General features: G+C 39.2%; 1 protein-coding gene across 1 annotated transcript; it reads right to left on the bottom strand.

The window, feature by feature from the left end:
- Positions 1–7,693: 7,693 nt before the first annotated feature.
- LOC145498497 (sushi, von Willebrand factor type A, EGF and pentraxin domain-containing protein 1-like) lies at positions 7,694–15,136 on the bottom strand. The gene is made up of 5 exons (XM_081478419.1): positions 15,115–15,136; positions 13,690–14,004; positions 10,319–10,573; positions 8,743–8,961; positions 7,694–7,891 (listed from the first exon to the last, which is right to left on the bottom strand). The coding sequence occupies exons 1-5, from the start codon at positions 15,134–15,136 to the stop codon at positions 7,704–7,706; spliced, it is 999 nt and encodes a 332-aa protein (XP_081334545.1). The 3' UTR covers positions 7,694–7,703.
- Positions 15,137–17,901: the final 2,765 nt, after the last annotated feature.

The following is a 17,901-nucleotide window of genomic DNA, read 5'->3' as shown; positions in this document are numbered from 1 at the left end:
TTGCCAGGCACACAAATTGGAAAAAGTTCCGGTTTGGATCATCTTCGAGCGAGTAACCAGTGGCGCACACAAAGATACAGGTATGGGTCACTGCTTGAGACTCAGTTGTACACCAACGGTAGGTAGGCTGAGCCAATGGAATGGACGGCAGCTTAGGACAATCAGCATTCACTGGAAAGTAAAGCCGAAAATATGAGTCAGGGCCGAATAGACACGAGTCAAAGCCGAATAGATACGAGTCAAAGCCGAATAGACACAAGTCAAAGCCGAATAGACACTAGTCAAAGCCGAATAGATACGAGTCAAAGCCGAACAGACACTAGTCAAAGACGAATAGATACGAGTCAAAGCCGAATAGACACAAGTCAAAGCCGAATAGATATGATTCAAAGCCGAAAAGACACGAGTCAAAGGCGGATAGACACGAGTCAAAGCCGAAAAGACACGAATCAAAGGCGGATAGACACGAGTCAAAGCCGAATAGACAGGGATCAAATCCGAATAGAGACGAATGTTTTACTGGAAAATACTGTGATCATCATTTCCCGTATTTACCACTGGGAAATAAAATTGATATCCTCGCCTCTATTTCCAAACACAGCAGACTCAAAAGCAACCGTAAAGAATTTTACCTCTTTTCTCCAACACTGTCCTCCAATTGTGGACTAACTTCTGAGATAAGAACTACAAAACTACAAGCCGAGATATTACTCGGAGGAAAACAAAAACGCATCCGCTGATTCTGTTTGTCCTTCATTCGCCATTTTTCGCAAATTGTTTCTGCGCATCTTTACTGCGCACGCAAATTCACACGCCACGTCACGCATGACAGCGCGCACTAAGTAATAAAATAAACAATGATAAGGCAGATGGCCATTGCTATAGCTTTGCCTGGATTTAACGATCTTGGACGTTCGGTGACCCCTATTTTCTTTTGATGGATGATTTTCTCTACCGATTTTCTACGTTTAGCGAAAAAATGAAGAAAATCTATTAACCAGAAGTTTGAATTTTTTGCAAAATGCACCATCGAATTCCGTTCTTTTTAGCTCTTCGTTTATTTGTGCGACGGTTTCAAATGCCTCTTGAAGGGTTAAGTTTTGTGAAACCGTTGGTAGAATTTGGAATTATTTACACAACAGACCCACCTCTACAAAATATGACTAAGATTGTTTGCCTCCGTTGACTCACCGTACCGTCGGTATTTTTAACTATAAACCCCTGCAGACCATGCTGAATTACATGCGCCAATTTTTCAAAATCAGGGTAGTTTTCCACACGCTTTATCTCTGAAACGAAGTCGTAGATCCCCAATTTTTTCTTGCATTTCTGACACAAGTAACTCATTATCTGACTGCAGTAAAAATCTAAAAACAATCTTTCCACTGGAAAATTTTTGCGCGAACGTCCTTAAAGTTTATCAAGTTGTTAGTTAATTACGAAAATGTTCCATTTGGAAGACGGCAATTCCTTGCCCTTTTAGGTTTTAGTTTTCCCTCACAGAACAGTAAAACTGATAATTAAAGTTCCTCTAGGACTGTATTAAACTTCTTGTCAATACGGCTAATCCCGCTCGCGAGTTTGAATATTACATTTTAATTTTACCAATCTCTTAATAAATCTACCTTATAATTTAAAATTTTACCTGATAAAATTCTTGATTGCAAAGCCAAAGCGGTAGCAAGTACAAATGCAATTACATGTGCACCGCCCATTTTCTCTGCTCTGAGTTCCTCAAAGTTCTGCAATGATGAGATTAAAAATGGGTGGTCGACTAAATTTACAACAAATTTGCCCCTTAATTACTTCGACTTTTCAAATACTAAGTTTATTATAATCTGAAAATTGCAAGCTGCTTGTTTGTTCATCTGCAACCTGACTCAACCTCAATGATTATTTGTTTTCGTTCTTTGCCACTGTCCTTCAATTCAGCCCGGCTGAAATGTTAATTCTTCTAGCCCAATGTCTTGCAGTCCATCTTATGCAAGACATGTTATATTCATCTTACATAGGGTTCAGAGCCACCTTAAATTCCCAAAACTTTAAGGTGGTTCTGAACCCTATGTATAGATTTTTTGAAAACTTTGCCAAAAGTTGCGTCTTATCATGCTTATTAAATTTGATAATATAATAAAATATTGACTGTGCCGTTTTTGAATTATAAGTCCCCAAAGCTACAATTAAGGGTGTTTTTAGCAGGTCATACTATTGCTATGGTAACCTATTGTGTCACGAAAATGATAACAACGTGTTAACCATAGATTTGGCGGTTTTTGGATACCATGATTGTAGCATCGAGTGATAAAGAGTGGTTTTAATGACCCATCAAAATCTAACTGCTGCTAACTGTTTCGAGCCACCTTAAATCTTCTATTTGGTAACGTTTTCGTTGTAGTTGTCATCGTGGTTTGCTTAATTAAGCTCCCTATTATGCTGATCGTGTCGCCAGGTGACGGCACGACACGTGGCCTTTTGAATCTTATTTGTTAGTACCGTTCGTTGTGTGTTTTGTCATCGCTTCAAACCCTTTTCAGCTGCAGCGTGCCTTACAATTAAATTAAAGACCAAAACACTCGCTTAAGTCGTTCTAACTCAGCGCTCTAAAACCACTTATCTATTATGTTTTATAGCAAGTGAAATTAGCTACACTGGTCAGTTTGTTTGTTCAGCTGGAATTTTGCACTTCGAAAATTCGCCATCTTTTCTAATTTTTTCTATAACTCGTTACACGCGGGAGACACAATAAAAACGTCAAGTTGACGTGGGTTTCATGCAATGACAACTTTTTTTGTTCTTGTTGTTTTTTGTTTTTTTTTCAACCAATCAATTTATATGAAACTTCCCTGACAGATGCCACCCCAACGTACCGGCATGGCCCAAACATGGATGCGTAAAATGACCAGAATGAAAACTACTAAGGTGGGGTTCATCTTAGCCTCCTACGTAGCTCGTCACGCAATCTTCTTCCAACACTAATGCGTGACGAGCCTAAAGAGCGTCTGCGTAGGAGGGGCCGGGCAACTATTTTCACTGGAGAAGGCGTTTATTATTCCAAACACCATATCAGATTGTAAAGAAGTGAAATATATGAAACCTTTTGTGTTTCCAGCGTTTTAATTTGGCGCCACAAAATGGGTCGTTAGCGTCAAGCAACATGCACATCGCTCGTCGAGTGTCGCCAGGAAGGATAATAGTTGAGTTATTGTAGCAAAACATGTCGTTCCTCGTCAAATTAAACCCAGAATTCTCGAGTTAAGTTTTAGAAGAAGCCAAAGCAACTTTAGCAATGTTTTTATTTTTATTACCTGCGAAGAAAAAGACTATTTTCGTGTCGTTTCGATGGGACAGCTCAGTTTATACTGCCGCTAGTATTGCGGGCGTAGCCACCGTACACAAATTGTAACATTGAACTAGGGAATAAACTCTCTACATTTTTTCTAAAGTTTGCCTATCAAGTAAACGGCAGCGGTCTTTATAGCACACTTCTCCTTCGGTCCCTTCTATATAGTCTAAGTTATTTTCTCAATAGTGGTAAGAGAACCGAGTGGAATCCAATTGGGAAAAACATCTTACGTAATTCTAGATGGATGGGAAAAGGGAGCCATTTACGTACGTGTCCTGTGGCAGCTATCGATTTAGTCCAACAGAACAGGTGTGCCCTATTCGTGCTTTAATGGGGCCTGCTGATAACTAATCATTGATCATACAATAACCAATACTAGTCAGCAAAAATTTGTCCAAAACGCTTCTTTTTCCACGACTACTTCAGATTGTACCTCGCCATTAGAATTAAATCTAGTCGCAAATCGAATGGTAAAATCATTCATTTCATGCAAAAGATTTTAGCATGCGTGTCATCATAATCTTTGACAAGGTAACTATCAATTCTATTTAACTTCAGTTGTTAGAATTTTCTATGCCATCATAGAAAAATTGGATGCTTGAGACCTGTCCGTCAAGCTGCGGCTTCCTCTACTGCTGTGTCGAGTTACAGATGTTTCAGTAGTTTCAGACACTGTGGGGAGTGGGCTGCGGCCTTCTCTGCTGCTGCCTGATGTTTCGGACATAATTGGTAAATCATCTTCTGGAGGTTCTCTACAAGGGGGCAGGTATCTCCTTCCAACACGGAAGGCTAATACTACCATCAGCACAGCAATGGGAACGCAAGACAAGATGTTAAGGAATATTTTGAGCCCGTCTTTTTCACCAGGGGTGATCGCAAGGCTGTTTTCGTAAGGGGAACTGGTCACAGCGATGAAGGAAAGTGTGGTCAGGAGTGCCACGTCAGATTTGTTCATCCAGTCATAACTCTCCTCGTCCTCTTCGACATCACGGGCTTCCTTGTAGGGCCTCAAGATTGCAAAGATCAGCAGGATCAGGATGCAGGCCACCTCCAGCAAAAGTCTTTTCGCCAGACCTGCCGGCATAAATTCATAGATCACCAGGAGACCAAGCCGGCAGATAAAGTAGAAGGCCGCACACCAACGATATTGATCCTTAAAACAGCTTTGAAGTGCATCAAAGAACGGATTCCAGCGATTCAGGTTCAGGACTGGACGGAGACCTCTTGTCAGGAGCGGGCGAAATAAAAGGAACAACGGAAAGAGTACTGACACGAACACCACAAAGAGAATGGCGACAGTTCCATAACAGAGATGCTTTCCACTGAAGTACTCTATCTCACCATTGACGTAAAGCACGACCCTTGATCCAAATTTGGCAAAGCGCAGAATCCTGAGAGAAATATAGGTGATGTCTGTATAACAGAGTACAAGAATGGTGCATATGCCACGAAATGGAGCTTTGACCCGTGTGCTAAAGCACCAGTGTGGAAAAGCACTCACCATCTTCGCTAGCAAGACCACAATTACTATGACGTACACCGGGATGAGGTACATTACCATGAGTTTGTCAGCATCATCAAGACCTTTGACCAAACAGAAACCGTTGCTCCCAACTTTAATTTGGCAGTTGGTTAAGGCTATGACAAATTCGCTAAAACTGTTACTGAATAGAAATCCATCTGGTGCTAAGTATCTTATGACTTGGTAGGAGTACACTCCGAAAGATTTGGCCGCAATTTTTGACCAAATAAACACATTTCGCCGACGGCAATCACCAATACGGTGGTTTGCATACTGATTCGCTAACTTTACAAAACCCTCCCGAGGGGGGGGGGGGGTATGACGGAAAGAGCTGGAAAATGATGGCCGAAAATAGGGCAATTTTCTCAGCTTCCGGTGTGCCAAATTTGCTGAAAATAGGTTCAAATCCGATTTTTTTTTTCGTTTTCTTTTTCTTCGGGTCACTCATGATCCCAGATTATGACATGTGCCGGAAGTAATTACGTCATCGGAGATTTCACAACGGCTACGACTGATGGTGCAATAGCTGGTTTTCACGTGACGTCACCAAAATTCGAACTACAAAACTATTGATCTTCCTGAGATTTTACTTAAATGATGTATAAGAGCAGCTGAAAACTAATATTCATACAAATTTTCGCTCCGAATGGGTTCTTGGTTTTGTGACACACTACGCTTGAATTTCTAAGCTTTTGCGTGACGCGGCACTTACATGACGACCAAGAGAGCTGTCATGATGGTTAAAAAAGTGACTTACTTCGGGGAACTTGTTTATCTGAACAGTTCATGTCTTAGAAAAAGTATTATTTTAATGTTTTAGAGTTCCTCGAGGGATAAATTCACGCTTTTGTAGCAAAACTCAGTGACAGATGTTTCTGTTGGTTTCCGGCCGCCATGTTGGTGCCTATACGGATGGGCACCAGCATGGCGTCTCCATACAAATCTCTATAAATTTGGGTAAAAAATTCATCCGCATATCTCGCATAAGAAAAATTGCTGTGACCAGAATTTTGGCGAGAGTCTTTGCATATTTACCTTCTTTCATTTCCCAGATTCTGGACTTTATTTATTTACCGGTTTTGATTTTTATTTTAATCTATTTTGAATTGCGTGACACTGAAAACCAGCAATAATACAGGCTGTGTTGATCAAGTGATGTGGTGTCTGCAGTAATCAATGAATCATCAAGGACTGCTTTGGAATGTGCATTGCATTGCGACTGTAGCGCTACCAAATCAGTTAACTTTTAAAAGCGCGGTTGTAAGATCTTAAAGATCTTCTTGTTCGCTCTTGATTTCTATGAGGTGATAGCTGATTCGGCCTTCAGCTTCATCAACTATCACCTCATAGAAATCTCGAGCTCACAATCTAATTGTTAATTAGCATGTATGATTCAAAGTCGTATTATAAAATCTTGTTATTCCAAAGATATGGTGTTTAATTTAAATTCATATAATTGTAGTGATATTTTCTCCCTCCAAATAGTAGCTGAATGTTAGCCTTTGTTAAGCATATTTAGAAGATACAAATCTTAAATGTTGAAATTAAGAAGTCCCAAAGTGTTCGACTGAGCAAATAAACGAATATACATTTTGAAATATTATTCATTAGCTTATATCGTCATGGAGTATCGTTTATTGCCCACTTTTTGTCCTCACTTTTTTGTCGGCCGATTGGAAAATCCCTTCCGTCCCCCATCCTATTTAAAAGCGGAGTTTCCCTTGGATGTTAAGACACAAATGGATAATTTTATTACAGAGATTACAGGGCTTCTTGACTTAAGAAAAAACCTTGAAATTGTTGGGACAAAAAGCTGATGAACGCCCATACACAACTACAGTTTTACTTCTATGAGTTGATAGTTGATTCGTCCTTCGCCTTAATCAGCCATCACCTAGCTCATTGAAATGTCGAGTTAAATAGGCAGTTTAGTGTGCAGTTTGGCTGTTTATCGTATTATCGTACGGCCCCGCGCACGCAATAGGGAACTCACCCATACAGCAAAAACCCGCGTATATAAGCATCTAGGTTTTTTTAAGTTAGCCGCCATAGGTTCTTATATAAATGGTGTTAAATGTGAAATTAGGATAACTAGGGCGCGATCCATTCAATCCAAATTTCCGGAAATTTCGGTCTAAAACTGAATGGATCGGTTCGGTCCAGCCAGCAAGTTTCAAAAAAGTCGGTCCATGCACCTTTCGAGGTGGACAACTTTTCTCGGTTGGACAGGCCCGATCAAAATAGACCGTTCTATTTGACCATTCCGACCCATTCTCGATCGCAGTACCTCGCTGTTCGGTATTTCCCATGCACAACATGGAGGAAAACACTTATTATGCAGCTTTTACGGATTGTTAATAGCGGGTCTATCGGTGTTACTCGTACATCCATGCGCAGTTACAACAGATTTGTAGCTGCTTCGCAAAGCCAAGTGTATGTTTTGGCTGTTATATTTTGAAAGTAGGAGCCTGTATTGAGATTTTAACCTTGAATAAATCTTATGTGAACTGGGAGATTTTATCCTGTATCCCACGACGCCTATTATAGAGAACGTACTTAGAGAATGTACTCAGTTATATATAATACAATATCTGCGCCCGTTTCGCGTGTTTATGTTTTATACTACACTGTGTATAAAGGGACTTATCTACTCCCGCATTTCACCATTCTAGAAGCATAAGGTATTCCAAAGGTAAACCCTACACACACAAGGCAAGAACTCAGTTGTTAAAGCATGTATTTGTTTAATTATACTGTATATTTTGGATCTAACAACTTATTTTTGTAATCATAACCAACAAATCAATGGTTCTGATGTATATCCTGTCGGTGCCGGTGTTACACGTAAGCGTGTACTTTGTCACGTCGGCAGTCACTGATCCTTTGACAATACCATGGTGGAATAAAAGGGCCTCGAACAAATTTAAGAAAATTATCCGTTAACTCCGATACAACTTCAGAATGCGTCTGATTACCATCAAAGAAAAACTCTGCAAATACACTCACTACAGAAGGGCCAGCGCCACCTAAAATTGTTACAAAAAAAATATATGAAATGCAATTAGAACTTACAAAGAAATTATCAACTAAAGCAACTAGCAAACTAATTGACAAATAATAATGTAGGAAACAAATACCCTGAAGCAAAAGCAAATAACTTGAAAAACTCTCAAGTATATTGACGTGACGTTGCCAAGCAGAGAGCCTTTGGAGCTTTTAACTGAACACCATACAGTTGTACATTCTAACTTTGCCCCCCCCCCCCCACCCCCGGATTTTGTCCAAAGCGATGTTTATAGCTTAATTTCCAAGCATTATTTCGGTTTTTAACGCCATGCTTTCACTGAGGCTAAGGATCAGAGGAAAGACCAACTGCCTGAGTAACAAACGGGTGTCTCCCGAGGAGGGTACTTTGATATATAAGCTATATGGGTATGAGCCGCTATGAGGGGTATGGTTTTTAGACAGTTTAGTCTGGGATAGGGCATAGAAATCAGACACTGTGAGTCTAGAATAGAGTATAATTTACCGAAAAAGCGAAAAATGCCACTGTACAAATTAAAACGGGGTTCTTTACCAGGGGCTTTATAATAGATATTGAAACTCGGAAGTGACTTTGTAAAATATTGGTTTAGTTAGCGTATGTTGGTCTGCGATAGCGATAAAAGTTTTTGCACTGAAAACAGCTAGTCTGAGAAAGCTAGGGTAGGGGGGGTTTTGGTGCCAAGTCAAGAATGGGGTTGCAAAATCAAGTTGATCATGGTCTAGTGTAGGACGAGGGTTTCAATATCCTAGCGGTACACCCACCCCAACACCCAAACATTTACAGAGTACCACCCCCGGGGGATGTCTTAGTAGATTATAGCTACAAACATACTTGCACAGTCCGGCCACGGAGCCTTTAAGTTTGACTGCGGGAAATGCGAATACGCGACCCAATGTCCACGACTGTCACAGGCGTATATCAAGGGAGGGTGGAAAACGAAGTCACTGCCAGATTCACAAGCAACTTGGCAAAATGCTTGGGAGCCATCTTCACGGTTCATACAAACCAAGGCACCGTTCTTGGGGGGAGGGTACATAGGACATCTGACTCCTAAGGAATAAATGACGTCAATTTGAACAGTTAAATCAGTTTATGCATGTAAACAGTAGGAGACTTCTATGAACACTATGTGTGAGCGTGAGAAGCCAAATCAATCAATAAATTGATAAAAGTAACTGACCTAACCAAGTAAAAACAAATCAGGATTGTTTCAGTGTTTTTTTTGTTTGTTTGTTTTTCTTTTTTGCTTTTGTTTTTGTTTTTGTTTTTGTTTTTGTTTTTGTTTTTGTTTTTGTTTTTGTTTTTGTTTTTGTTTTTGCAATAACACAAGGGAAACAACGCTTACTTACAACACTAGCTCTATTTACATTATGTTGCTCTAATTTTTTACACTGTTTAAATTACAATATCTAAACGACTTACACTACTAACAAATACAGTGACGACAAGAGGCAAAGAAAAACAGAAGAAAAATGAATAGTTATCATTACAGCCTGAGGTTGTACTATAGAAATATAAAAAACAGACCAAAGGCATGTGGTACATTATAGGTAAAATGAGTTATGCATCTGACAGGAGATTACAAATAGACTAATGGGTAGGAGATAGATACCGATAGGTATAGAAAATCTAATCTAAAATATTAATTAAATCCTCCTGTTTCAGTGGGTTTTTTTTATATAACTGAGAAAATTACTTCATTGTGATTGGCTGAAAAAATAGGTCAATTTATCCTTAATTTTTAGTTTGCATTGCAGCTGTGCAAATTAACGCGCGTGCTTTCGTGAGTTCCCAGTCATACAATAAATGCCGAGCTAAAAAGATTTATAACTTGTGATAAAATTGCGAATCTTTTTCAAATTGAACGCCCCTCAAGCCGCGTGCAATTTTGAGAGAATTTTCAAACATCATTCGTATTGTAAATCCTTAATAGCACTCGCATTCATACGATTACCTTAGTCTCCTCCGCAGCCGTTGTTAGGGTCGTCATGCTACGCTTCTCCCCCACCAGGGGGAGACGCGTTGCGTGACGACCCTAATAACGGCTGTGGAGGAGACTAACGATTACCTATAACAATTTAAATTTTGTTCCGAAATGTCTGCCATTTTGATGGCCATGCATATAGTGTCATAGCTGATGTGCATCTAATTTTTCCGTTCACTGAAATGTCCTTCCAATTTGTGTCAACGATTTACTTTTTAGTTCAAACAATATTTCCAACAATTTAACACTCAACTTCACGTCTATTAAAAGAGATGTATGGAAATAGTTTTCAATTTTATTGTTTCTCAGTGCACTTTGACCTATTTTTGAATCTGCGTTTCAGACGAGGCGGGTACGTCAGGTCAAAGATGCAAAGACACAAATGAAATGCCGGAACATGCAGCGCAAAACTACTCAACTTACTTTTAAGTGTTATTGTAAAAGAACATCCCGTATATATGTTTCCTTTAGGGTATGCGTGGTCCTCCACAATGTACTGAACCTTATATGTTCCGGGAACACCAAAGAAGTCACCACTTTGACGATTGTAGTTGATTTTCGGGGGCAAGTGTGAATTGTCAGTGCAGACTGGCCTGTCCCATAACACCCTTACCGCCGCACCTTTGCCTTCTTTGACAATGTCGCCTGGGCAGAAACTACAAGTCGGCGGCTCTAAATCTGGAATTGAAGTGAAATTATTGTCAGTTTTAAGCTAAAAGTGACTAATGCGAAGTAATACCCTAAGAAGAGAACTCTCGTGAGGCTTTTCTGCAGACAATTTAGATTTGAGCCGAGAATTATAATTACACGATAATATGTTGCAGTGTTCGTCATTACAATGACAAACACTGTATTACTACAATTTTCAGTGCACTATGGACATGTCTATATCTTCATGCAAGTAACTCTCGTAGAAGGTATTACATTGTTCACTTAAGCAATAGACCATTCTTTCTATGGGTTTACTGGCGCAATAAACCACGCGGGATGTTGGCAGAACACGAGAAAAGCTTGTAAACCACGAGCCGATAGGCCAGTGATTTACAAGCTTTTCGAGTATTCTCCCAACATCCCAAGTGATTTATTGCGCCGGTAAACCCATAGAAAGAGTGGTCTATTGCTTTTATGAAATAACTATGGAAAAAATCTGTCAATGAGAGGACAATTTATTGTACTTTCGTGATCAAGTTGCTTATTCTCATCAAATTCATGAGATGACGCGACAAACCAATCACAGCGACCGAAAGAATGAAAACACAGACTCCGCATCGGACACGAAATCCGCAGAGCAAAGCGACGAAAGCATTTCACGCTAAGAAAGTTTTAAGAAACGAAAGTAAAAAGGTTATCGGTGAAAGCCAAAAAGCATATTAATAAACTCAAAAGTATTCTGAAGGAGAAATGCAGGTTTCGTAGGTGGAATCGGTCATCACAAAATTAAAAGGCTGTACGAAAAGTGTGCAAGTAGTCCAACTTCATGTGTTTGGCGAAGCGATTCAACGCAGTGTTTAACGACAACTTTCCAAAGTTTTGCATATGGAATAAAGGTTAGTTACAGAACGCTCCTTTACAAATTTATTCAGAATTTATTTACTTAAGTTGAAGGCTATGAAGTCCGTGTTTCTCTCTGTATTTTGCTAAATGAAAACTATTGCTTGAAAGCTAAGCTTATATGGAATCAAATTCACTTATCGTGCATGCATTGAGTTCAAACTCAAAATTTCTGATAGAAAGAAATATTTTCCCTGCTTTTTTGACAACCCAAATTGATCAGTCAGGCCCAGCTGACTTCATCCTCCACAGACCCTGGAAAGCACCCAAAAAAGGTTTAAAACTTCCTTAATTTCAGTCTCAAGCGTAACCGGAGCCGGCGTAAAATTTTTGCCGTGGAAGGAAAGATAAACTTAAAGCTTTATATCACGACCAACTTCTGGTCCTGTTTTTCCTTGCAAATTTCCATGTGTATGTTGAATGAAAAGATCTTCGTGTTCTTGATATCTCAGCCAGTGAAAGGCAAAACTGTTTATTGCATTTGTTATCTCTAGAGTTCCGAGTTCTCTAGTTCCCGCGTAGAGCTGCCATAGATCGGGAACCGTGGTTTACCGGTACAACAGAACATGGTTTAGCAACTCTATTGACCAATCAGAACGCGCGTAGTATAAGCTATAATAATAATAATAATGACAATAATAATAATAATAATAATAATAATAATAACAATAATAATTAAAACTTATATAGCGTAATTTTCCATGACGTACATGATCAAATGCGCTTTACAATTAGATAAATTGATTAAAAATAAATAAAATATACAATTAATTAAGATTGATAAAACTTAAAGGTGAACAATAATAATTCATAGCAAGTTATAACAAATTAAAAGCCTGTTTAATGCTACCGGGTAGATTGTTCCAGAATTTCGGGGCCGCATAACAGAATGCTCTTCCTCCAAGTGTTGCGAGTATCTTGCCACTTGGAACCTCAAGCATAACTTTTGGCTGGATCTGAGGGAATATCTAGTTGATGGTTTTCGAGTGACCAATTTGCAGATGTAATAAGCTGCCATGCCGTGAATAGGTTTGAGGTAAGCCGCGCCTTTTGCAGTCCAAGGAATCCCGGCTGCTTATAAATGTCATTGCTTCAACCGGTTTCTTAAAAGTAACCATGAGTCTGTGTTCTAATTAACTATAAGATTAAGAACGAGATCGAGATTTCCACTAGGTGATAGATGATGTAGCCGAATTAGTAGAATTCTAATCAGATTTCCTCCAAGTAACGTTTTCCGAATATTTCTCTACATGTCAGACCATAGTCTTGCACTTCACGCTTTAGCAAAATGGCACGTGGATTAAGGTAATTCCCCTCAAATAAAACTGCACATAGATTTTTGTTCAAACTTTGTCCAATGAATATTTATCATATGAGAACTTTAAATATAAAATTAAAGAGGGGGGGGTGCCCATGCTCGTTAAGGAGCTGTGAGGGCATTGAAAATGTCTCATTTTAGCGTTATTTCATGGTTATTAGAAGAACGCATTCCAAGTTATTGTTAACTCTTTGTGAGCCCAGACTCATGAAAGCACGCCTCAAACTAAAGTCAATACTTTTGCCGGACACAAATAAACTTTTTTGATTTTGACAGAGAGCTGAATCCTTGTGTAAATATTCGAACCAAATTGCTTGCCACGGCTATCAAACTGCAAAATAGAAAAGACTACAGTGCAGCTGCTATTTTCCTTATTTATTCAATTTTCAACAATAGAAATCAGATCAGTCGTTTCTCAAGCAAAGCTAATGATTACTTGATTAAAATGACTGGAAAAAAATTGGGGGTGTCCGAGCTCGTTAGTGAGCTATAGCCATTTTTCAACTGACAGAACTCAATATCAAGGCAAATCCGCCATGTTTTCAATGTGCGTGTGCACGAACGCGCGCTAATGACGCCATAAATTATGCACAGTAAGGATGCCCCATGCAATACTGCTGAATAACCTTAAATTGTTGTTGAACTTCAACCCTTTACACGTCATCACGTACTGATCACGTGCTCAGTTTGATGAATTAAAGTCGCACATCGATCAATTTGCTTTCGTCAATGTTCTAGGGAATTTAACTACTCAATAGTTTTATCCGAAACATCGGATAAACGAGAAAACTTCACCGTTATATGGACGACGTCCAGCCTCGACACACTAATGCCAGATAAAGTACGATAACTCAGCCAATCAGATTACAGCTTTACTACAATACTAGTAGAATATTACCAAATAAATGAGACTGTTCAAGCTTACCTCTAACGATAACCCTAAACTTGCAGCTTGCTTTGTTTCCAGCTTTATCAGTGGCAGTAACCTCGATATCATGTCGACCAATGGTAAAATTTTGGGGAGACTCAGAACTAGAGTGTAGGGCGACTGTAGCGTTAGGGTCCACTGAGATGGAGTTGTCATCGACATCAACTTCCCAGGACACCATTTCTGAAGGGCTTCCTTTCCTGGGGGTGACTGATATGTCGGTACAACGCAGCCATGGAGCTGTTGTGTCTAATAATGTATTAGCTGAGTTAAGAAGACATCGAATGTTTTCATAAACATTAATGTAAAGAGCTGAAGAAGTCAAAGGAAATTAGGGACGCGCCGTTTAATCTATTCTTCTCAAACTCATCATCAATTCATCAAGTTTAAACAAAGGAAATTTAGCACAGATTTTTACGATTTTATTTCTCCGTTTTCTCTTTAGTTTTAGTTACGATTGACAGATATATCAAACACGAGCTCAATACAGTGTTTGACCACATTTCAAAACACCTCGAAGTTCTTCAAAAATAATCCCCTACGCGTTGTACTTTCAACTCTCTTCTAAGTGTTTGGAAAGGTGGTCAAACATGGTCTTTTGTGTTTGATATATTACATGAAGGAGGGGTGGTTTGTCAATTAATTTTTTTTTTTATCGCGAAGGTTTTGTTCATGTTCGCGTTTTGGCACCTTTAAGTTTTCTTTCCCAGACGGGGTCGGAAGGGCAGCATGGCTTGTTAGAGTGTGTTTTCTTTTTCCTTTTCCTTGTGCAAAATTTGTTCCTTCTCTTTCTTGGTAATTGCTTTACAACTTTTCCGCCTCTTTACAAAACTAAAAAGCCCAGCCTTTACTAGGCCTTTCAGTAACATGTGGACTCTAAAATTCAAAGCTCAACCTACTAATGCGTTTTTCGTTACCGTCAATCAAATGTTCCGTGGTTCCGTTCCTCCCAGCTTCCGGTCACTGCCGAGCATTGATTCGTTGTCTGAACTGTGCTCAATGATTTGATTACCGAGCGCTCGGCAGTAGTCGGAAGCTGGCAGGAGCTGGCGAACATTTGATTGACGGTAGCGGAAAACGCATTCGTCGGTTGAGCTTTGAATTTTAGAGTGCGCATGTTATTGAAAGGCGCGGTAACTGAATTTTTGATTAATAGATTAAAGGAGCGGCACTGCGCATGTTTAACTTTGATAGACATTCAAGGTGGCATTTAGAAGAAAAACAAAATTAGGCTTTCACAAAATGCTGTTTTCCTTTAAATTTTGTTCTTACGGAACTGTTAGAGTCAATGTTAATTTGTAATCCAGTTTAAACAATAATCTTCTTAACCTCATTAACGATCATGCACCTTAACGCGTGCTAAGTCAGCGTGAAACCTGAGTTCCGCGATTTCTTCTGTGATTATAGGCCCGTACTGTATACCTTGTTTTACGCTTTGAATCATTGTAATCTTTTTTTTTTGTGAGACTTTTGATCTCAAAGGGCTTTTGGTCTTTCGGATATGCCATTGTTATATGTACATTAGTTGCTATTTCTAACTCAAATTACCCTTCAAACCTGTTTTGAAACTAAAAATGTCGTACCTAAACCTCGTTTCCCGCGTTCCGCGAAAGTAAACACGCTGTTTTGCTGTCATTGGAAAGCACGAATCCCAGGAATTTATCGTCAAATTTTATTATGTTTAGATATATACTAAATGGAAGAATATTTCATAGTATGTTTCAGAATTGCTTAAGGACTTTCGCGCCCGAGATATTTCCACGGACAAATTTTTTTAACACTTACCATGAAATAAGGTAAAGACCAACTTTTGCCAGAGAGCCAAAAAGCCAAAAAAATGATGGCACAGTATTCGTTTTCGAAATAAGGCGCGTTGAAGACCATCCGGTTTTAGAGATTTTCGTTCAGTTATAAGACCATGCTAGGTTACAACTATCGCTCACACGAGAGCAGAAAAGTGAAATATTTGTAACTACTCACGGATAGATTTTCCTGTTTTTTTTTTTTAATATTTGTTATTAAAATGGATATAAATGGATAAAATCGGGAAAGGAATTTATATACGGAAAGAAAAATGGAGTTCACCGAGCATCCAAGAGAGTAAATTGCAGGCGAAGTTTGCGCACCCGATCCCAATCCCTATACTTTCTTTTAGTATATACCACACAAGCGAATAGTACTTTTCGCGTATGCTGCTTGTTTAGCTCAGAGGTGATTAGCCAAGTACTATTCACCTCCGAGCAGCCGAAAAAAAACAAAATGGCTTCCCGTTTCAAATAAAGTTACTCTTAAACAAATAAAGTTACTCTTTGGTCCGCTAGTTATTCACCTTGTGTGGTATATACTAAAACAATTATTCACCTCAGTGTTGGTGAAAGCGGTGGATATTTACCTCGTCGCTTCGCGGCTCGGTAAATATCCACCACTATTCACCTCCACTTCTGTGAATAATTGTTAAATATTTCTTACTTAGTGCGCGCGCTTAATGTATGACGAGGTGTGACGTTGCGACATGAATTTTTGTCTCCAAAGAGGATGCACAAAGTTTTGCAATGATGAGATTAAAAATGGGTGGTCGACTAAATTTACAACAAATTTGCCCCTTAATTACTTCGACTTTTCAAATACTAAGTTTATTATAATATGAAAATTGCAAGCTGCTTGTTTGTTCATCTGCAACCTGACTCAACCTCAATGATTATTTGTTTTCGTTCTTTGCCACTGTCCTTCAGTTCAGCCCGGCTGAAATGTTAATTCTTCTAACCCAATGTCTTGCAGTCCATCTTATGCAAGACATGTTATATTCATCTTACATAGGGTTCAGAGCCACCTTAAATTCCCAAAACTTTAAGGTGGTTCTGAACCCTATGTATAGGTTTTTTGAAAACTGCCAAAAGTTGCGTCTTATCATGCTTATTAAAATTTGATAATATAATAAAATATTGACTGTGCCGTTTTGGAATTATAAGTCCCCAAAGCTACAATTAAGGGTGTTTTTAGCAGGTCATACTATTGCTATGGTAACCTATTGTGTCACGAAAATGACAACAACGTGTTAACCAAAGATTTGGCGGTTTTTGGATACCATGATTGTAGCATCGAGTGATAAAGAGTGGTTTTAATGACCCATCAAAATCTAACTGCTGCTAACTGTTTCGAGCCACCTTAAATCTTCTATTTGGTAACGTTTTCGTTGTAGTTGTCATCGTGGTTTGCTTAATTAAGCTCCCTATTATGCTGATCGTGTCGCCAGGTGACGGCACGACACGTGGCCTTTTGAATCGTATTTGTTAGTACCGTTTGTGTGTTTTGTCATCGCTTCAAACCCTTTTCAGCTGCAGCGTGCCTTACAATTAAATTAAAGACCAAAACACTCGCTTAAGTCGTTCTAACTCAGCGCTCTAAAACCACTTATTTATTATGTTTTATAGCAAGTGAAATTGGCTAGACTGGTCAGTTTGTTTGTTCAGCTGGAATTTTGCACGTCGAAAATTCACCACCTTTTCTAATTTTTTCTATAACTCGTTACACGCGGGAAACACAATAAAAACGTCAAGTTGAAGTGGGTTTCAGGCAATGACAACTTTTTTTGCTCTTGTTGTTTTTTGTTTTTTTTCAACCAATCAATTTATATGAAACTTCCCTGACAGATGCCACCGAAACGTACCGCTCAAAAAATATGTTAAAAAATACCGGCAAGGCCCAAACATGGATGCGTAAAATGACCAGAATGGAAACTACTAAGGTGGGGTTCATCTTAGCCTCCTACGTAGCTCGTCACGCAATCTTCTTCCAACACTATTGCGTGACGAGCCTAAAGAGCGTCTGCGTAGGAGGGGCCGGGCAACTATTTTCACTGGAGAAGGCGTCTATTATTCCAAACACCATATCAGATTGTAAAGAAGTGAAATATATGAAACATTTTGTGTCTCCAGCGTTTTAATTTGGCGCCAAAAAATGGGTCGTTAGCGTCAGGCAACTTGCACACCGCTCGTCGAGTGTCGCCAGGAAGGATAATAGTTGAGTTATTGTAGCAAAACATGTCGTTCCTCGTCAAATTAAACCCAGAATTCTCGAGTTAAGTTTTAGAAGAAGCCAAAGCAACTTTAGCAATGTTTTTATTTTTATTACCTGCGAAGAAAAAGACTATTTTCGTGTCGTTTCGATGGGACAGCTCAGTTTCTACTGCCGCAAGTATTGCGGGCGTAG

This window comes from Orbicella franksi, chromosome 9, assembly GCF_964199315.1.
Source record: "Orbicella franksi chromosome 9, jaOrbFran1.1, whole genome shotgun sequence".
Classification (NCBI taxonomy): Eukaryota; Metazoa; Cnidaria; class Anthozoa; order Scleractinia; family Merulinidae; genus Orbicella; species Orbicella franksi.
Note: the sequence above shows the minus strand (reverse complement) of the source record. Positions and strands in the feature narration are given on the sequence as shown.